Genomic DNA, 21,953 nt, shown 5'->3' with positions numbered 1-21,953 from the left:
TTTAGGGTTATTGTAAAATAAAATGTGCGAGTAAGGTAAAAATGGCGACTTCTGGATAATAGTCCATCACCAGGTACTGATAATGCACCTATTTTGGGGTAATTAATTACATAATTAAGGCTAATAGTTAATTGTTTATTCAAATTGAGTATCAGTAAAATAAAAAAATAATTAAAAAAGATAAATAAATGCAGATTACAAACAGTATCTGCAGATAATAAATTATAACAAAAAAACAAACGTGTTCAATGATAGCCTCGCGTACAATTTAAGATAAAAAAATATAAAAATACACTCTTTGTGTTTATTTATATGTTAATTCGTCCTCCGTGGCTAACATTTGTTTATTTGTTTTGTAAATAATTTACAAACAACGTGATGTCGTTTGTAAAAAAGCAGCGCTGGAATGTGTTCGGAGCGGCGCGTGCGGGACGGGGAGGAATGCCTTGGCCACGCCCCCCTCTCCCGCGCGACCAATCCGCGCGCGGCGACCGTTTCAAGGCACCCGCGGAGTCCCAACCGTAGAAAAACAAAGCCTCGGATAACAACTAAACTAACGTTTTACACCAAACTTCGCACGGGAATCCGTTTTTTTGTATCGAAACCGACTCTAGCGATCGATTCTCGGCGTTTTTCGTCGCTCTTTGAGGCCTTTCGGGCGATGTTGTTTATCTGTAGTAAGGGGCGGCTTGAAACCGCCCTCCCTTGCCCCATTTCCTCGGTTGTTTTCCTTCTCTCGCCTGGATTCTCCATGTTGTTGGTGCAAAAGTGAGGACTTCGCAGCGACGGGTGAGGGGGGCTGCTCGGCGATATTACCAGTAACTGCTAATCGTAGCGGTAAACCAGAGACGACGGAGCTCAACGGGTCTCGAATAGCCTCCAAAAAAACATCCAAGTGCCTTGCCCCCTCCCCAGGCGGACCTCGGAGAGAAGAACAAGAAAGCGGCGGGGAATAAAGAAACCCAGGAACAAGATAAACCCCACTCTCACCGAGGACTGGTTTACTGAGGCGGATGACAAGTTAGCTCGGTGAATAATTGAGTCGACTTGTCCATAAAACCCAATGAGGGATGCCCATCAGTGCTCGGGGACAGGATTTGAGGATTTTGAGGGCTCCGTGATTGTCAGATGGAAAGTTCTGTTATCACCCAAGTGCAGAAAGAAGACGTTCAAGTGTCACCGAAAACAGGTGAGGCGGGCCTGTGTGTTGTGTATGTTACGGGGATGTGACTAACATCTGCCTGGAGGGGATCCGTATTAATTGATTATTTATTTAATTTTTTTTTTGAATAATGATCAGAAAGCCTGTAGTGCGCCCATTTGACAGTTGAGCGCTGCGGACGCTGGTTGAGCGCGGTCTGAGGCGCATTGCCCCCCCCCTTCTCCTCCTCCTCCTCCCCACCCCCTCCTTTTTTTTTTTTTTTTTTTTTTTTTTTTTTTACATTTACCAAACAGATCTGCAATATTAATCTGTAATCACTATATAATACAAATCAATACAGTCTGAAAACAAAATCATAATATGCGCTCTTTAGTTAAAGCTATTTTGCGCAGAAGCTGTAACATGAGTTGTTTTTCTTCACTGATCACCTGCAGATCAAACATAAAGAGCACTGTTGAGGATAAAAATATATGATTTAATAACATCTAGCACGTATTTTAATATCATTTCGTGGCCTACCCTGCTTTAAGTTATTCTTATGGTGTTGAATAAGAGCTCAAGTTTAAGTTCACAGTCTCCATTACGCACTGGGTTTGCCATCCAGGGCTTAGCTATTGTTGATCCTGTTTTTGTCTCTTTTTTTTTTTTTTTTTTTTTTTTTTTTTTTTTTTTTGCAGTGTGGCTGCTTTACTGTGCAAATCTCTGCCGCTTCTCAACATGTGGTGTTATGATTATCACTACCTCAGTGGTGTGTGTGTGTGTGTGTGTGTGTGTGTAGCTGGTGATCATGGCCAGCTTTTCCCAAAACCAAGCTGCCGTGTATTTATGTCTATCAGGTTCCAGCTTGTTTGGCACCATCCCATATCCCACTACTACCAGGTAACAGCGTGAGGAGCTCCTGTCACCGCAGGCAGCACTGTAGTACAATGTAAACCACGCTGTTTTGTTCATTTATAAACTATGGTTTGGTGTTTTGTTCACATTTTGGAAAGGGGGGGGGGGGTGGTGATGGTAGTGGTGGTGGTCACAGATCAGTGCGCCTCAGTAGCATTAAAGGACTGCACTGTTTCCACGTTTATTTATGTTAAATAGTGAGCAAACAAACAACAGGGTCCGCATGAAAATCATGACACATATTATAGGCTGCTAGGTGTAAAGAGGAGTAGAGTGGCTGTGGATTATCAGAGGTGAAGGGGGTGGGAGGGAGGGAGGGAGGGGAGGAGGGGGGGGGGCTGTATAGAAATACCAGGTGCCGCGGTATTGACAGCGGAATGCACAAACACACCCCTCTGCACACGCCCATTGTAGCGCTGTTTCAAAGATTTCGTTGTTTGAACGCTTTCCTTGAGCTTAGAAGAGGCTTTGCCCATTGATTCTTGCTCACCTCTTGGTTATTAATGTCGTGCATGTTGCATTATTGCAGGTTTAAGTCACATATGGCATCCTAGATTTCTCATTCTGTCACTTATAACCTCCCCCCCTCACCCTGTAGCATTAATCTGCTGTTATCTTTCTACCCTTTTCACATGCAGGGGGAGATATAATGTATGTGTTATGTCATACATTGCCCAATACTGTCTTCCTTCCTGTGGGAAATCAATAGGCTGAATAGCAATCAGGATCCACATCCATGGGTTACAAATCATGTGGATTGTATTGAAAGGCTGTTTTAATATCCTGAGAAATGGCACTGGACTAATGAAAGGCTTCTGTTTGCTTTAAGGATCATTTGATCCTTTAGAGACAAAGGATCAAATGAAGATCCTTTGTCTCTTAAACATGGAGTTGTGTAACACTGGTGTGTCTGCATTATGTCTTCATAGCCTTGAGGGTCAGCGTGGACAGTGTAGTTTAACAGGAGCAAAACGTGTAAATGTGCAAGCTTACAGTTAGCTAGCACACTTCTGACCTGTTTATCAACAGTTCCTCTTTCTAGTAAGAAACTCAGTGTGTTTTGCGATCCACCGTGACTCTGTATCGGTGGGTATAAATTCTGCATCTGTTTGCAAGTCCTCACACGAAACACACTAGAGAGGACTTGCATAGCTAAGCTGAGGCCCATCAAGAATGTTTTTTCTCCCTTTTCTTCCCACAACGGCACAAGTCTTGTATGGGGCCGGGACACTCTTTGGTTACAGTGGCTGATCAAAGACCTGCACTGAGCACTGAGGTGTGACTGCGTGTCCGGCTCACTGACTGACTGCGCTGACTGTCAGGCTCCTTCTGGCCAGCGTCAAGGCTGCCAGGCAGCCCTGAAAGGTCTCGGGAGTGTAAAATGGTTGGAATGTTTTCTGTCTGTGTTTTCTGTTGAAGGTACTGCTGAAAAGTGTGGGTTTTCCCGCCCTCTGTGATTATATAACATGTACCAGCCATTTCCAGCAGCAGCAACAGCAACAGCAGCAGCAGCAGCAGCGGCGGCGGCAGAGGCAGGCGCATTAAAAACAGATTTCATGTGCAGGCTGTGTCATCCCTGTAGACAGATGGATGGTGCCTTTAGGATAGGGGAAGCTCCTTTTTATATGTTACAAGCAACTCACACCTAATTATGTGGAATTTCCTTTACAGATTAATTGATTTTTTTTAATATTCCTCTTATTTTTTCTTCTCTGTTTATATCAAGATTTGTTTTGTGGGTGTGTAACAAGAAAGATTAAAATTAGGTGGAGCTGACATGGGTTGTGGTGTGAAAGTCAAGGCCCCACTTAGCGTTTTCCATGTCGAACACATGCAGTTTCTACTTGGTTTTTCTCATGAAAGTCTCTCTTTCTCTGCGCTGAACAGGCCAGGTGTGCCGGTCTGCCCTGAAACAGCCTCGGAGTTGTAACATCTTCAAAGCACTCTTCTGTTGCCTCCAAGCTCAGGATGGCCCCAAACCACCTCCACCACTACCACCGACTTCCCAGCAGGCCTTGCTGGAGTCACAGGAAAATGGGGCGGTTGTCAAGGTAACTCTATTCTTATTCCAGCAATATTTCACACACCAGCAAAAACAATTTGAGTTCAAATCCTGCCTTTTTATTTAAGATTTCACTTCCTCGTCGCACCTACGCACACCACACTGCCATAAAAGAGGCGGTGTTTGAATAGTTAGGCCATCTGCAGGAATAAACTGAACATACAGTCGTAAAAAAAGTGCTTATTATTGTCTGCGAGCGTTAATTTTTTTCTAAACTTTTACAACTGCGCACTAAAACCACTACTTCACCTGCTCTGAACATCTTGAAAGCTAACTGCAACTGTCTGCGGATACGGAATGGCTTTGATGTTCGCACTTGATCCTGCAAGGAAGATAAGAACGACAGAGCGACTATCAATCCTTTAAGCAGACAGAGAAGCGCGGGGCAGAGAATGGTGTATTGTGTGCCTCGTAATTGCTGAGGTGGAGAAAAAAAATAAAGCCTCGAGCGCCCGCTGCACACGGCTGGCCACGCCGGTGAACGCTGTCAGCCTGATTAGAGCTTCACTACTATGGAAGGGGGCATTTTAATGAGATGCCATGTTTGCTCACATTGAGGTGTGTCCTCCAGCATCAGGAGCAAACAGGAAGCAGCATCTGTAGGGCCTGGTTATTGTCTGGCAGGCTCCCACTGAAATGAAAGCGAATTAAACATCGGCGCCGATGGGGTTATGTTGCATCATTCTCATTGTTTAGTTGGTGGAAGAAGATTGTTGTTGCTCATGGATTGTATTTTTCTCACTCTTAATTTGCCTTTCTTAATAGATAACCTACTTTTTTTTTTTTTTAAGAATGTTTTTAAATTATTCTTTAATCTTAAATAGACGGGACAAAGAAAAAAGGGAATTATAAAAGTAAAATGAATAGAATAGAGCCCGAACCATATCATATTATCCCCTTAACCCCACCCACATCAGCCCTCCTGTCAGACTCCTCCAGACAAAACAATACAAACTATAATAAATTCTTCACACATTAACAATTAATACTGAGAATTCATAGCAGAAAGTCATCAACAAACACAGAAATACAAGAGAAGAAAGACAAAAGACAAGAAGACAAAAAAACAAAACAGCATGGTGGATAACAGATAACCTACTTATGTTATGTAATACATTAATAATTCATTTCACTTTGCTCATAATGAGCCTAAAATGAAACAAAATCAATAAAGGGGAATCTGAAACTTAAGATTATATCACGGTAACATGTTCTCCCCCGCAGCCTACGGAGTTTAACAAGCTGCTTTTGGGGGGAGTAAAAATGAAAGACATAAATATGCTAATTCTAAAGATACGCAACATAGAAGCTGTTACAGGAAATAATTAAGTTCCACACATACGAACCTCTCTAAAAACTCAGTCTTATCTAATTTCCCAGAGGTACAATCAAGTGGCCGAGCTTTGATTTTCATATGAATAACTGTACTTTTGGGACTAATCATGAGCTTTAGACAAAATGAGCACAGACTAGATAAATGGTATAGGTGTGTATGTATGTGTGTGTGTGTGTATGACAATACCATTAAGAGTGTGTGTTCTCCTCAGGCGTCTGAACCCACCCTCCTCCCTGAGGTGAACGCCCAGGACCAGGGGAAGATATGCGTGGTCATAGACCTGGATGAGACCCTGGTGCACAGCTCATTCAAGGTATTAAAAAACAAAACAAGCTCATCTTTTCTTTATTTCAAGCATTTTTTTTCTAATTTTGTTGTGTTTAGCATTATAGTTTGACCAGGCAACATAGTTATACTGATGTTATTCCAGTGAGAGTGAGCGCTTCTTCCAAATTACTAGAATAAAGAACATCTTTGAGTAACATGAGGTAAACTACTGTTTATCCAGGTTATATATATATATATAAATACATACTGGCAGCCTGTAGAAGTGCTGCATTGGTCAGATTCTGCTCTGATTGTTTATTAATCAGTTTCTTTACAAAAACCATCACGTGTGTGCAGAACATCAAGTGAATTATATTCTGTTTGTGTAGGCTTATGCACTGTTATTTATGGCAGCGATGTGGAGTCTGGTTCTAAGTTGTTATGTAATGCCATGTGAATGTACACACACACACACACACACACACAGAGCGCGGCGGCTCATGTGAACGAGCAATGCCAACCATCTCCCTCTCTCTCTCTCTCTTTCTCTCTCTCTCTTCTCCCTCCAGCCTATTAGTAATGCAGACTTCATCGTGCCTGTGGAGATAGAGGGGACCACACACCAGGTAAACTACTGTGTGAGTGTGTTTGCTGTGGAAGGGAGGAGGAGGAGGAGGAGGAGAAGGAGGAGGAGGAGGGGTGGTGGTGGTGGTGTTTGTGTATGTACTATGTTGATGTGTTTGCAGCGGTTGCTGAGCTGAAAAGGGATGGGTCTTGTAACTGATCAGCCAGGTTTTTTTTTTTTTGCTGTGACGGGTGCACGGAGCCCTCTACTGGCCAGATGTTGAACAAGGACTCACAAGTGGAAGCGGATGCATCAGCAAGAAAGATTTTTTTATAAATAAGTGATGTGCCGTTCGTATTAATGCCTCTGTAAAAGAAGATGTCGGAAGAAAGGCTCGACTAGCATCGTACACTGGACCTTTTGTTCAACTTGGGGCGTAGAGCTACTCAACTATTCAACATGTGGAAATGTGCTTAACTCAGAAACGTGATTCCTGGGGACCCCCCGTGTGCTGGTAAGGAATCTTCTGTGGGCCTCTGCCTGGTTCAAGTAATCCAGGATAGGCTGGTTAACACTGGCACGGCCTATTCTTGATTACTTGTTTCAGGAACGGGCCATGAGCAGCTAAACGGATGGAAAGAAGAAGTTGGTGGTACACGTTTAAAGAGATTTAAATATTCCTGTAACTGTTTACTATAATTTTTTTATTTAACCTTTATGTAACCAGGAAGTCTCTTGAGATACATTATACATACATTATTATTACATTCATCATGAAACTTATTTATTGTGATGCTTGAATGTTTCCAGATGAAGCCTAGTGTGCATAATAAAAAGATGTAGTTTTGTCAAGTTCAGAGCAGACTCTACTGATACTGAAAATTATCTATTTAGGTGATTTGTACTGATAGCTGTCAGAAACAGGAAGTTTAGTCTTTCTTCATATTTTTAGTGAGTCGCATCCGGTTAAGATGAAGTGAAGAGTTCTTGCTCTAGTGTTAAGTATAAAACACAGAGATGAACGATAGATTGTGTCTAACCTACAGAGTAATGAGTCTGTTATGTACATTTGAAGACTTTAATCTAAAACAGTTAGAAATGTGGACTGAACAAGATTTTTTTTCTTTCAGCAAAAGGAAAGTCATGAAAAGTTGAAAAATAACGAAAAGGCAACCTTCAAACTGCTTTTTTTTTTGTCCGACCAACAGTCCAGCACCTAAACATATTCAGTTGATTGTTATACATGATTAAAAAACAGCAAATCTTCACATTTGAGAAGCTGGAACCACATAATGTTTGGCCTTTGTTTTTAAAATATGACTGAAACAGTTAATCAATTATCAATTGTTGCTCTTTCCTGATGGTCTGTTTGTTTTACAGGTGTATGTGCTGAAGAGGCCGTACGTGGATGAGTTCCTGCAGAGAATGGGAGAACTGTTTGAATGTGTGCTGTTTACAGCCAGTCTCGCAAAGGTATTGAAACAGATCCTGAAATAGATCTTCATATTTTATTCAGCACTAAATATCTTTTTTTTTTTTTTTGATATGCGATGTAACGTTTGATCTATCAGATGTTGCTCCTCTGTTTTCTCTTTTATAGACGACCTCTTCCCTTCTAATTAAAGCCTCGTAGTTTGTTTCTTTTGGATGTTTTGATGTGCAGTTTCTTAGCTGTTTGCAGTTTGAGTAGCGTTCACATCCCTCCTTGTCCCTCACCTGCTCCCCTACCTGTCGTCTGACCCTCCCTCAGTATGCAGACCCGGTGACAGACCTGCTGGATCAGTGTGGTGTATTCCGGACTCGGTTATTCCGGGAATCTTGCGTATTCCACCAGGGCTGCTATGTTAAAGATTTGAGTCGTCTGGGCAGAGATCTCCACAAAACCCTCATCCTGGATAATTCTCCTGCCTCCTACATCTTTCACCCTAATAATGCTGTGAGTTTTCATCCGCTTCCCTCAGCCTTCATGTTCCTCCTTGTGTCCAAAACAGCTTTGACGATGGTGACAAAACCTGCTCCTAGACCTCCGTTCAGGGACAAGAGTTGGTTTAAAAAAATGGTGGCGACATTGTGAACTAACAGAACTACTCGATTGATTGATTGATGAACAAATTTGTTTTGACTTTGAAGATTTTCCAGCAGCAGCAGTCTGACAGTCTGAGATCAGCTCTTAATAGATTAATAGATCACAAAAAATGTAAACAAAAGACATATTTTCATAGAGTTTAAGTAGCTGCCAGGCAAGAGTTTTGAGAGATATTCAATCACAGTAAATGTTTTTGTGTATTCCTATCTCCTCCTGATTTGTTGGAATGTGAACTGGACACGTACGACACGTACAAGACAGATTCAGGACTGATTAAAATAGTACATCTCTATATTTCTATAAATATACAGCATGCACCTCTTTTGTTCAGAACAACTGCCCGGTGCTGTTTATATGTGTGAATTATTTTTAAATCTGCGGTGCATTATAATCAGCAGTTTTGTAAGTGACTGTTTGTTTTCCTCAGGTTCCTGTGCTGTCATGGTTTGACGACGTAGATGACGCTGAGCTGCTCAACCTTCTGCCTGTGTTTGAAGAACTCAGTCAAGCTGACGACGTTTACACCCGGCTGGACGAGCTTCGCGGACATTAAGCTCTCAAGGGATCCGCTCAGCTCCTTTTTTTTCCCCCAGAGTTCCTCTTCAACTACAATAGAACCGTATATATATTGAGAATAGAGTTTTCGGATGTTCTCCTCGCCTTTGCACAAAATCATCTGTTTAGAAAATTGCATTAGCGTGGGGTTAAGGAAATTCCAAGCCTGGAAAAAACACACAATGGCCCAGCTGAAACTATATAGATCGCTATTTGAGGCCTTTCCTCTGAACCTCAGTGCTGATAATATTGACAACCACTATTTGAAGGCACTAAGAGAAAGAGTGGGGAAACAACAACCAAAGCAGTCACACATCACAATCACTCCAGTTAGTCTGAATATTAAAGTGGTTCTTTTGCCAAAGCAGAAGCCTGCCTGCCCTGACTTGACTTTTGGACGTTGTTTTTATTATTGTGCCTTTTATGGAACAACAACAACAACAAAAAAAAATAACATCAGCTCTTTTTTTAAAAAATTTCCACCAGATTTTATACATTTATTGATTTCTTTTTATAGGTTGTTTTATAAGGAAATCTATTTTATAAATGGTGAACATGGTTCTTCTATGCAACCCAGTTCTGTAATAACATGGACAGTACCTCTCAAGTAGCAAGTCAATAATTGCATTCAGCAAATGTAAACATTAGCCTTATTTTACCTGTAAATGAGCAGCAAAACAAAACTGTATTTTACTTATTTGTATTGTATAAACATAATTTCTACAAAACATGCAGATATACATCATTAGTAATCAGATTGATATTTGATATATTGGTTTTAAGTTAAGTAAACAGGGCGAAGTCTTTACTTTGATGGTCCGTTGAAAGCAGACACACTGGAATATGTTGGCACATAGGATGACCATAAAAGCCACAGTTTTCAGTCTAGGTTTAATAATAGCTTGTTTGTTACTATGTTTTTTTCTTTTATTACTATATGACAAACAACTTGCACTTGTTTTATATTGACAGTGCTGAAAGTAAAAAAACAAAAAAACAACAAAAAAAAACAAAAACTGTGCCTTTTTGAAATTTCGGACAGAGAATGGTGTTCTGCCTGAACAGAGATTTGTAGGCCTACACACTCTGAGTGTCATGCTGGGCGTGAGAAAACACTGTCAAGAGCAAGTGTAATGCCATGTGGCTGTGGTACTTGCAGTGCAACACTTGAAAATATCAGATCTGATTTTTTTAACAATGTGTGCGTGTTTTTTCTATATTTATTGGCCAAAACCTGTATTGTCCAGTACTTTCGTAATATGCTTCACATTTTTTGTATTGTAATCCATTTGCCTACTTTGAGGCTGGCCTTGTGTTTTAACTGTTTTATCTGTGCCTACATAACATAACACGTTTTGCTGTCAAAGTTCATGGATAATTCAGAAACTTAGCAGTTCAATCAAATCAACAACTACATGTAAATCTAAGATTCAGTCATGCAAGAAAAGTTTTCTTCTTTTTTTTTCATTTTAAATTCATTACAACAAATATTTTGTTGTTTTGGGGTATGTTTCCTGGGTGATATGGTTTTTTTTCTTATGATGTTTAATGTCTGATGCAATTATTGCCTGCATGTTAACAAGTAAAATATGACAATGAAAATGTACCAGTTGTGATGACCAAAAGTATTTGTTTAGACAGTCACAATTTGTCTTTGTGTATCAGAATAAATCAAAAGCTCATTTTGTCTACCTGATCTGACCAAAACTCTAAAAGACAATGTGCTACCGATTTTTATTTTAAAATAAAAATTGGTTATATTTTACTTCTCTTTGTGTGTTTTTCTCCTCTGTGACACAAACATCCTGCATCATTAGTCTTAAAGCACAAAGCTGAGTCTGTTGTATGTTCATGTCCTTTTATACATCACTTTAAACCTTATTTAAAATCATTAAATCTTTTTGTTTTCAAGACATAACAGTCAAGTCCTGATACATTTTATCACTAATACTTTTAACAACTTTAATCTGAGATTTATCTAAGTACAATGTAGTATTGTTACTTACAAAGAAACATCTGAATACCTCTTCCACCAGTGATAGTATATTAACAGGTACTAATTTATTAGATCCATATTTATTTCCATAAACAACACTAAGTCTAAATATTAAGTTAAGTTTATATAAAATATACATTGAGCTGTTACGTACTCTTTCATAACTTCTTGCATGCACTATGCCTCATTAGTGACTGACTTAGTTTACACTCCTACACACTAATTTGCATCAGCCCTGAATTTATTCCAGTATTATCAGAAACATATGATCAGAATCCGTTAATTAGCCAAGTATGCAGCATATAAAGAAGGTTTCTTTGCATTTGCTCCCACAAACACAACATAGAAGAATAAAAATATAAAAAATGAAATGAACAAAGTAGTAGTAAAATTAAATGTAGTTTTGAAATGGGATATAAAACTTGAAATGAACTATTGACTGTACAAAAGAAATATGGACAAAGAAATGAAATGTATGAAGGTGACAAGTGCAAACATTAAATGTGACGTGTGCAATAAATAAATGATGTAACATTGGAGGTTGAATGCAATGTACAAGTCCAGTGTGATGAAATACATGAAAGCGACAAATGCAGGGATTAAAAGAGGGTTGTGAAATGTAAAATCCAGTTTGATAACAGCACGGTTCAGCTATTTAGTGAAGCAACAGCTTCCGGAAAGATCTGCTCTTGAAACGTGAGGCCTTAGCCAAAAATCGGTAAACTTTTAGGCGACATAATAATTAGAAAATCGCTGCTTTGTTTGTTGACGACTATAATGGTTCGGCTGAAATTCACGGGTCGGCCATTTTAGATGTACCGAGGGCGTTATTTTTTCCCTTACCCGCATTCTGCAAGGACCCGCCCCTATTCTGCCTCTGATTGGCTCTGACCTTGATATTATCCTAACTCTAACCAATCTAATTATCGAAGGCAACGAGGACTAGCCAATCAGAGGTAGAGTAGGGCGGTTCTTCGCAGAATGCGGGTGGAAAAAATATAAAGCGCGAGGTGACATACCAGGAAGTGTTTTTTTAATATAAATGTTTCATGTCACTTGCGTTCTGTGAAGAGTTAAAAAAACAAAATTGCTGTAATATACAATGATTATAAAATAAAATACTTCTTAATTGCATTTTTCGATTTTAACCGTTGGGACTCGGGGCTTTTTCTTCTGGGCGTTTCCATGGTGACATCACTAGGCCGCTGTAGGAGCTAACTGACACGTAATATTTATCTCTCTCAAAATACATAACAGAAGAGCAGCAGGAGGAAAGAGACCCAACCGATAGCTTTGAGTTCACAGGAAGTGAGAAGTAGGTATATTATTTCATATTAGCATGTTGTGATAATGTCCTCGGTGCGTCGTATTTTCTGAACAGACGATTGAACGAGACGTGGCCCGTGTTTAACGCTTTCTGGCTAACGTTAGCAACGCTAGCTATTAATAATATGATAGTATCATGCTGGCCGACACTGTTTTTCCGTCTGTCTGACTGTTGCTCGACTTTTCCTTTCTATTCCTCACAATATATTTATATTACTTAAACAGATTGGGTCAGGTAACAGTTAACAACGTCAACGGTAATTGCTAGTATGTTCAGGAAGCATGATTGTGCGCTAGTTTTGTCAACGCTTGACATTTTAGCCTGTTGTGTAATGCTGCAAACCCTCATCTAGCGTTGGCTTTACTACGCACTTCTGTCCCCATAAGGTCCGATCTGTGACCTGCTGCCTGTGTATCATTAACACTGGTGGAAGAGTTACTGGATAACATACTTGGTTAAGTAAAAGTAGCAGTAACCTGATGCATGAATACTCAAGTGCAAGCGAAAGTATCCAAAATGAAAGTACGCATTAGGTAGACTGGCCCCTGTCAATGTTACGGGGTAGGTTCATAATTTTTCAATTTTATCTTAAAACAAAACAACTGTCAATTGCCCAAATAAACACTGAAACACTGGTTTTCCTCGCTGTAATCATTCCTCCTGTTCATACTGGCTGTTAAAAAATCCCCTTCAAATGTGCTTTCAATGTAAGTGATGGAGGCCAAAATTCACAGTGTTTCCACACAGTCATTTATTGCAAAAATGCATTTAAAAGTTGATGTGAAGCTTATATGAGGCTTCAGCAGTCTGAGTTAGTCACATTAAGTGGATATCTGCCACATTTACAATCTTTTTAGCATCAAATTCCCTATTTGTGTTTTCTTGGACAGTGTTTCCCTGTTGAGCTGTGGTTGAAGTATAATAAAAAAGAGGGACTTTGGCACTAAAAAGACTGTAACATTGAAAGATATCTATTTGATTTGACTCATTTGGACGGTTGAAGCTTCATACTAGTTGAGTTGGTCAAATTAAGTGGATATCTTCCACAGTTTCAGTCTTTTTAGTTAAAAAAAATCCCTCTTTATGTCTTGATGGATAGTGTAAAATCTTAAAAAGAGGGAATTTGGCACTAAAAAGAGAGTAAGTTTGGAAAATGTTGAATTTATTTGAGTATTTTGGACGACTAAAGCTTCATATTATCTCCAAGTAAACTTGTAAATACATTATTGCACAGAAGGAGGCTTGTGGAATTTGTCCCCCATCACTTACATTATAAGTGCATTATGAAAGGATCTTGTAATGGCCAGTATGAACAGGAGGAATGATTACAGCAAGAAAAACCTGTTTCAGTGTTCCTCTGGGCACCTGACTGTTGTTCCAAGACAGACTTGAAAAACTGTGAACCTGTTTTTAACAGCAATGGAAGAAGTACTTTATTTAGGAAAATAAAAGTAGCAATAACCTGATGTAAAATACTCCCAGTACAGAATAAAAGTAGTAGCAACAAAATAAAGTATCAAAATAAAAGCAGAATGACTTGTGTCAAGGTTTTATTGTTGTATTAATGGATCAGTGTTATTGATGCTATATTATCGGGTAGTTTAATCTATAACAATGTATCATATTTTATAAACTGATCATGTGTTTTATATGTAAAATCCTAATCTAAAAAGTACAATAGTTCCCTCTTAAATGTAGTGGAGTAGAAATGTAAAGTAGCATAAAATGAAAATACTGAAGTAAAGAACAAGTTCCTCAAAGTTGCATTTCGATACAGCACTTGGTTAAATATATGTAGTTGTTAGTTGCTTTCCGCTACTGATGATTAACAAGTGGTTGCACCTGTGCTGCTCTCTGTGAACGCTGCAGGCTCACAGCTACGGTCGGTGAATAGTTGAAATTCTTGCCTTTGACTCTAATCATGTGGTTTTTCTTTTTCAGAGGAGACACTGTCTGATCAAAAAAATCCCTTCAGATCTCAAACCCCCGCTTCCATCATGAACGTGTTCGACCGCAACATCAACTTCGACGCTCTCCTCAAGTTCTCCCAAATGTACGTAAGCACGCGGTCGAACAATGTGTGATGTTAGTCGTATTGAACTTTATCTACTTTACCTCAGGTTTCTATCGCCCAGCCCTGTTCACCCTTATCTTTTTCTTTTTTTTTTTCTTGCAGATCTCATTCCACCCAGGTGCACTTGAAGAATGTGTACTCAAGCCTGGCAGTTTGTATGTTTGTGGCTGCAGCTGGCTCCTACGTCCATGTCGTCACACGCCTCTTTCAGGTAATAACTAACAACATACACCAGAGTCCAGGTTGATCCTTTACAGCGAGACAATGATGCCCTTTAGTAAACTACAGACATGAATACATTATCCTTCCTAATCTAACCTCATTTTAAAGTTTTAAATTCCCTTTGGGATTTAAAAAAAAAGTAAAGGGGAGGGGGAGGACGTTTCTCTGCTCTATGTTTAGGAGATTGTCACTATAATGAGAATAGCTGGTCCAACTTAAAGGTCAGTCCACTTTCAGTGAGCCTGGTCGGGTTAGGCTAACGGGGCTTTCACTTCTCCAGCAGTTGGGGAAACAACAGACAAGACTTTTCTTTGTCTTGTGAAGCTGCAGCATTTATTAACTGACACACTGCACTGTACTCTGTACTGTATATTTACTGCCAGACTGACAACTCAATTCTAAACTTTAACTCAGCTCTGCCCACATTCACGTCACTTTTCTGCCGCTTGCTCAACCACACACACACATTACACACTGCCCTGTTCCCGTTAGCAGCTACGCTACTCTTGTAACAGGGCCTAACCCTAACCCTAATCCTATGATCAGTCCACTTAAAGTAGATAATGTAGTTAACAATAACCAAACCAATTACATATATGATATTTACTGTGTTATATTGCGCCTCATCTTCCCTGCAGGTTAATGTTTTAGTTCATAAAAGTGTATTCATGTTGTTTTTTTACGATGTTAGTGGAAAGATGGAACGCTTCCGCTATAAAACACTGTGGAAAACCCTGAAGTCAGCAGCTGCATGTGAAATCACTCCCTCATTCACTCACCAGTATAACACACACTCATTCACTCACCAGTATAACACACCCTCATTCACTCACCAGTATAACACACCCTCATTCACTCACCAGTATAACACACACTCATTCACTCACCAGTATAACACACACTCATTCACTCACCAGTATAACACACACTCAAACAGTAAATTAGGATTTTTGGACACTAATTACAGTCAGATGTAGAGTCACACACAAGTCATTTTTGCATTTATGAAATGCGTTCGGGATCGTCATGGAGACTCCTCTTTTTGCTCCACAGTGGAGTTTTTTTTGAAGGTGATAATATAGTGATACGTTCACACTCAACATGAATGAAACGGTGAACACTAAATATAGTTCACTGTATAGTAAACAGGGAGTGATTTTCATTGTTGCCACTCAGGCGCTGAACACATCCTTTGTTTCCTGTTAACCTCAGTTCATGTTTCATGTGATAACAGTGACAGTTTATGCTGGTAGAAGACTGTGAAACACAGCGAAGAACACTAAGACTTCAATTAACCTTTCTACCAAAAATTGGATGCTTAAAGCCAAAAAGGATGATCATATTTTATCTGAAAAAATATAAAAACAGAAACAAACTAATGAGCAAAACAAAGCCTGCACATGTGAAATGACAAAAAGCAACATAAGAACGACTCTGATGTCATCTTGTACCTGCTACACCAGTTTCCATACTGGGAGCATTATAGTTGTTCTCCTGTTTATTAACACTGCAGGCACATGTAAGATATTACAGGTCAAACTACAGGTCTGTAGTTTTAATCAGGAACACAATAAGATGATGATGAGACAACTTTATTCATCCCAAAGGAAATATTCAGTCATATCTTCCTCCTGTTTCTTCTGTGATGTTCAGAAACAGTTTTACAAGATAACAACAATCTGAACATGGACATTAACCTTTTTTGAAAGAATGAAAAGATAATTGTGCCCATGATTGGGACGTTGCACTATTCAACACAGTAAATGAGCGTTTAGGGTCTCGGCATGCCTTGACCACCGTGTCCGTGTCGTCAGGGTGGCGTGCTGTCTGTGCTCGGCTCTCTGGGAATGATGTTCTGGCTCGCCATGACGCCACACAACTCCGAGACAGAGAAGAAGAGACTGGCTATCCTCGCGGGATTCGCCTTCCTCACAGGTAAACTGATGCAGCTGTGAGCTAACAGCAGATGAAAACAGTTATTTGACGTACGATCGGAGCGTTTTCTGCTAACTTACTGTCATGTAACAACAGTGTTTGTCTTCCTCTCCAGGCGTCGGCCTTGGCCCCACACTGGACTTTGTCATCGCTATCAATCCCAGGTATGTGAACAGTTACTCAATGTTCAACATCTGCATATGAGCCGCTGAACACCTGGCTGAATGAAAGATAAACATAGAAACCATGAAACATTAAACACCGGTTTGATGATAAGAGTATTTTGTGACGATTGGTGGTGGAGCTGCAGTGATTAGCAGATAAAATTATAAGTTTAAAGCTAAACTGGTAAACATTTGCTGCTTGCAGCTTGTCAGATGGGAGGACTTTTCTGTCTCATACATGATCATTTATTTGGATTTAAAACTGTTGATCGAACAAAACAAGACGTTTGAAGACGTCATTGTGAGCTCAAAGGAATTCTAACAACCGTTTCTCACATTTTTCTGACTTTTCACAGACAAATTGATTAATCAAGATTATGATTGGCAGATAAATCGATATATAAATCTGACTGTGGGTATTTACGCATCTTATGAAGTGTTTTAATTACTTAAAAAGTTTGTTCTGTGTTTTTTTCTCCGCAGCATCATCGTGACAGCCTTCATGGGAACCTCCGTGATTTTCATCTGCTTCACTCTCAGCGCTCTCTACGCCAAACGCAGGAGCTACCTGTTCCTGGGAGGTAACCACTCTTTATTCATTGAGATTTAATTTGTTCATAAGAGAAATAAGCAGTGACAAAGTTCTAACTACTTCTTCTTCTTCTTCTCAGGCACACTGATGTCCGGCCTCTCCCTCCTCTTCCTCATGTCTGTGATGAACATGTTCTTCGGATCTGTGATGCTGTTTAAGGTAGCCGAACCAACATGGCTCCGTTCCTCACTAAAAGTTTCAGCCGTGTTTCACGCCGTGTTGTGTAAATCATAATTTTTTGTGTGTTTTATCTCCTCTGACAGGCGCACATGTATCTCGGGCTGCTCATCATGTGCGGCTTCGTCCTGTTTGACACTCAGCTCATCATTGAGAAAGCAGAGAACGGAGACAAGGACTACGTCTGGTGAGGACTCGATCTGTCGGCTTTACATAACCAAACATCATGCAAATACATCCTGCAGTCAGCTGCACCGCATGGCTACAATGAAAGACTTGTTCATATGAGTGATACATACATGCTAAATGGGCTTCTGCAACCATGTGCTCTTTATTTTAGAGATATTGAATGATGTGTGTACAGAGTCTGAAACAAACTTTGTATGTGTTGTGTTTTTGAAGGCACTGCGTGGACTTGTTCCTCGACTTTATCACCATCTTCAGAAAACTGATGGTCATCCTCGCCATGAACGATAAGGTACAGAAGTTATTTCATAATCCTGATCTTTTAAAAGTGAAGTCCAGTATGTATTATGTATTTTTCTTCTTGTCAACAATTCATGAAAAGAGGAAGATCATCTATTAGAGGTGTAACGGTACGTGTGTTCACCCTAAACCGTGACATCACGGTTGAGTGGGTGCAGTCGTATGAAGCAGCTACTGTCAAAATAGTTTAATAATCCACTCGGTCCAACATGCAGAATAATAATTCTAGAGCGTGGAACGTTTTGCACCACTAGCATGCTCATGAATTTGTTAGCCGGCTTAACCAAGTTAGCCTGAGTCACTCTGCCGTCAGAATGACAAACAAGAGACTCAAAACACTGACCGAGTGCAACACTATTATTAAAATATGCTCCGTTATCTCTGTAGTGAAACGATACCGCGCCCCCCCCCCCCCCTCTCTGTGACGGTTGGCTTTGAGTGAAGTCGTTCAGAACAAAGATAAATAGATTTCTGACGTGTTCAGATGAAACGTTGTAAGAACCAGTTCTGAGAGAGAAAAGTGCAGTAAAAGTAGTGGTTTGGTCCCTCTGACTGATATATTATTATATATGACATCTTTAGATTATTAATAGTGAAGCATCAGTGTTAGAGCAGCATGTTACTGTTGTAGCTGCTGCAGGTGGAGCTAGTTTACACTACTTTATATACAGTTAGACCATAAATCAGCATAAAACAGCTGTCAGGTGTCTCGACTCCTCTGAAGAAACAGAAAGGTTGTTTTACTTTTTCCACTGCAGCAACGTAACTGTTTCAGTAATGAGTTTTGGCCAGTGAGCCATTTTTGGATGTTTACATTTTTCAAAATTAAAGACCAAAATGTTATTTTCTACCTTCCTTTTTTCCCTGCTGCACTGAACCATGACCTCAAAACTGTGGTTCATACCAAACTGTTACACCCCCGTCGTCTATGAGCTGATCCCACTAACAAGTCCTGATACATTTCGTTCCTCTGTGTTCCTTTTGATTATTGATGGATGACAAGTTCCTTCATTATGATGGACACAACATCTGTAGTTAATCTTGTTCTGTGGACCGTCCTGCTGCTGAAAACACTCACTAACCCACCAAATGTGTATAAATCCACAGCTGAAAATGGTCCATAACAAATCCAACACTAACTCCTGTTCAATCATTGTTTCCTAACAATGATCGACTGTTTTAGCAAATTATTTGGCCTTTTGTAAAAAGAAACGAGAAGTTTTTAAAGATTCACATCTTCGGTGGGAACAGACGAGCTTGTGGCTGAGAACCACAGACAGGCGGAGGAAGTAAAAGCAACCAGAGACAAACGAATTCATTGTTGGTCTCGGTCTTTTTGTGGGATTTCCAAAAACACGGTGGTGTTTTCTTCATCTGTAAACCTTGAGACACACTGAACAAACCACACTGTGTTTTAACCACATTTTTGATTAAATGCTGTTTTTCAAATATTGGATCACTCAAATCATAAAAAAACATGTTTTCTCATTTAGTTCTGGTGGAGTCGAGTGTCGCCTCGCAGATACTTTTGTTTCAGATATCTGAGATTTCTGCCACCAACCGATTCACTGAAAAGTCTTCCTCAAAAAAACAAAACAAAAAAACCCTTGAATATATGTTTCTCGCCTGCTGTAGACGTCACATCAGTTAAACGTCTTTATTTGTATGTCGTTGACCATCGGAGACGTTGTACATCTATAAAGCACCAGTGAGACGGTGACAGTTCATCCCTCATTTGTGGATTTTCAGTTCGCACTATTAGACTGGTACTACCGTCGTCATGGAAACTCATCGACTGATAACGGACACGTGTTAATTTTAGCAATTTTAGCGAGCCCCCCTGAGGCAAATTTGTGATAATTGAGTTATAAAAAGAAATAAATTAACTTAAATGAATTCATTATTTTGTAATCAGTCAGTCAAAAAGGCATCAACTTGCATTTTTAGAGGTTTTAAAAAGGTTGTAAAAAGTCTTAAATTTGGTCAAAAACTGCAGAAACCCTGAATTTAGTTTGTGGTTTACAAATGACAGAAAATTATGTTTGAATATCTGAGTGTCAACATGTGTTTTCAGAAACATTGTCTCTGTTTAATCCTCCAACCTCCCTGTTTTTTTTTTTTTTTAAACTGTTTACTGAGTTCAGCACAGAGTTCATTCACCTCGTCCGTATCGAGGCGATGACACAACTCTCTGATATCTCAAAATTAAACACATCCTCACGGCTCGATGCCACCAGATTGAAGAGAGTCTTTTTTTTTTTTTTTTTTTTTTCTTCATGATTTGGGTGAACTGCTCCTTTTTTTTTTAATTCTGTTTGGAGACCTGTTTGTTCGCTGCCCTGTGAAACTAATAATCCGTCTTTTTTTTTCTGTTTCAGGACAAGAAGAAAGAGAAGAAGTAGAGAAAGTTTGAGTAGCTGGAAAAAATAAAAAAAACAATCTGTCAGAGAAGGCACAATTTGCAACGCACTTGATACTCTTCACTTTGTCTTCATTTCTTGAATTAACTCCTATGTGGTCTTATATTACTGAACTTCCTTTGATTTTTTTTTTTTTTTTCTTTTCTGTTCAAACTTACAACAAAAGGGTTGAATGTAAGTTAAATTAATGCTTAGTCCCATTTTTGGCTGTGAATGGAGAGTAGACTAATGCTGCAGTGAACATGCTTGGCCTGTAGAGGGGAGCGTTGCGCTATGAAGACTCCCCCCACCCCCCCACCTTTAAAAAAAAAAAAAAAAAAAAAAAAAAAAGAAGCTGAGCAGCACTTCATGATTTTCATATTACTGTTATTTAGTGCCATAAATTAACTACATGATAGGCTCCTTTTTTTTTTTTTTTTTTAGCGAGTCACGTGAGCTTCTGATACTGATCGTTTTATTTGAAGTCATGTAATTACTCACATCCACTGATTTGCTTATTTATAGTTTTTCTTCCTCTTCTTTTAGTGCAGTGTCACAACAACATATGGGTGTCCCATGATTTTGACAACAGATTCCTCTTCTTCCTCCTCATCCTTCCTCCTCCTCCTCCTCTTCCTCCCTTTTAAAAGAAATTTCTCCCCCCCTACTGTAATCGTTTGTTCCCTTTTTTTGAAATATGTTGACCAAGATTTTTTGAGTAAGAATGGCGACGCCTGGTAAAGAGCTGACACACACACACACACTATGAACGCCTGTCAGACTGGAGATGATCCACGCTGACACTCAGACGGACTCACAGCCACTCGCTGGTTCAGGATTTTTTTTTTTTTTTTTTTTTTTGGACGTTGGCCCGGATGAGGAGGAAGAGTCGGTGCCATCTGTCCCCCTGTTTTCAACTCGGATAGCAAACACAGGCGAGCTATTCAGACCCCTCCCCTTGTAAATTTCTCTAAATATCTGTTGTCTAGAAATTAGTTTTGCCAAATGATGTGATGTTAAGGGTATGATTCTTTTTTTTTTTTTTTTTTTGAAAGTGTATACTGTGAAGAATTTATTTTATTGATGTAAAATTGAAACTAATAATTTGATACATTTGCTCAAATAAATGTGTTGAACGTACATCTTCACTCTCGCTGTGTATTTATGGTTCTTTAAAGGACGAGTTCAGTTTTTTATGTCTGCCTTAAAACAAACTAAACATTGACACGTTTTTCTAACTTATATTTTACTGTAATTGTTCCTCCCGTTTATACTGAACATTAGAAGATTAATTATTCAATATAAGCAACTTCTAACGTGTAAAAGTGTATTTAAAAGTGAAGCTTCAGTCGTCCAAATGAGTCAAAATGTGCCAAATTCCCTCTTTTGCATTGCAGCTGAACAGAAAAACACTGCTGAGACACAAAGAGGGAATTTTTTACTAAATAGACAAAACCAAATATATTCAAATAAACTTTTAAATACACTTTTGTGGACGAAGGACTGTGGATTTTGGCCTCCATCACTTCCATTGAAAGCACATTTGAAGGGGATCTTTTAATAGCCAGTATGAACAGGAGGAATGATTACAGTGAGGGAAAAACCTCTGTCTGTGTTCATATGGACACCAAATTACCATGTAAATGTAGTAATA

At 39.4% G+C, this 21,953-nt stretch overlaps 2 protein-coding genes across 3 annotated transcripts; both read left to right on the top strand.

Annotated features, from left to right (window-relative positions):
• Positions 1-494: 494 nt before the first annotated feature.
• ctdsp2 (CTD (carboxy-terminal domain, RNA polymerase II, polypeptide A) small phosphatase 2) lies at positions 495-10,692 on the top strand. The gene is made up of 7 exons (XM_067593270.1): positions 495-1,189; positions 3,944-4,107; positions 5,666-5,767; positions 6,291-6,347; positions 7,667-7,759; positions 8,037-8,222; positions 8,800-10,692. Exons 1-7 carry the CDS (start codon positions 1,129-1,131, stop codon positions 8,923-8,925), a joined length of 789 nt encoding a protein of 262 aa, XP_067449371.1. The 5' UTR covers positions 495-1,128; the 3' UTR covers positions 8,926-10,692.
• Positions 10,693-12,036: 1,344 nt separating this feature from the next.
• On the top strand, positions 12,037-20,653 carry tegt (testis enhanced gene transcript (BAX inhibitor 1)). 2 transcript variants are annotated; one of them, XM_067593273.1, is made up of 10 exons: positions 12,037-12,231; positions 14,192-14,303; positions 14,427-14,535; positions 16,361-16,481; positions 16,597-16,645; positions 17,129-17,226; positions 17,317-17,396; positions 17,501-17,601; positions 17,817-17,892; positions 20,279-20,653. In XM_067593273.1, exons 2-10 carry the CDS (start codon positions 14,248-14,250, stop codon positions 20,300-20,302), a joined length of 714 nt encoding a protein of 237 aa, XP_067449374.1. In that variant the 5' UTR covers positions 12,037-12,231; positions 14,192-14,247; the 3' UTR covers positions 20,303-20,653. The 2 variants fall into 2 exon arrangements, with proteins under 2 accessions (XP_067449374.1, XP_067449373.1); XM_067593272.1 differs by having other exon boundaries at positions 12,038-12,238.
• Positions 20,654-21,953: the final 1,300 nt, after the last annotated feature.

This window comes from Thunnus thynnus, chromosome 6 (genome assembly GCF_963924715.1).
Source record: "Thunnus thynnus chromosome 6, fThuThy2.1, whole genome shotgun sequence".
NCBI lineage: Eukaryota > Metazoa > Chordata > Actinopteri > Scombriformes > Scombridae > Thunnus > Thunnus thynnus.
The sequence above is the reverse complement of the archived record's forward strand: the minus strand, read 5'-3'. Positions and strand labels throughout refer to the sequence as shown.

Coding starts and splice junctions, on each gene's coding strand:
- tegt (XM_067593273.1), top strand. CDS start 14,248: ATGAACGTGTTCGACCGCAACATCAACTTCGACGCTCTCCTCAAGTTC. Junction 14,304..14,426: donor CTCCTCAAGTTCTCCCAAAT/GTACGTAAGCAC, acceptor TTTTTCTTGCAG/ATCTCATTCCACCCAGGTGC. Junction 17,397..17,500: donor GATCTGTGATGCTGTTTAAG/GTAGCCGAACCA, acceptor CTCCTCTGACAG/GCGCACATGTATCTCGGGCT.
- ctdsp2 (XM_067593270.1), top strand. CDS start 1,129: ATGGAAAGTTCTGTTATCACCCAAGTGCAGAAAGAAGACGTTCAAGTG. Junction 6,348..7,666: donor TAGAGGGGACCACACACCAG/GTAAACTACTGT, acceptor TTTGTTTTACAG/GTGTATGTGCTGAAGAGGCC. Junction 7,760..8,036: donor TTACAGCCAGTCTCGCAAAG/GTATTGAAACAG, acceptor ACCCTCCCTCAG/TATGCAGACCCGGTGACAGA.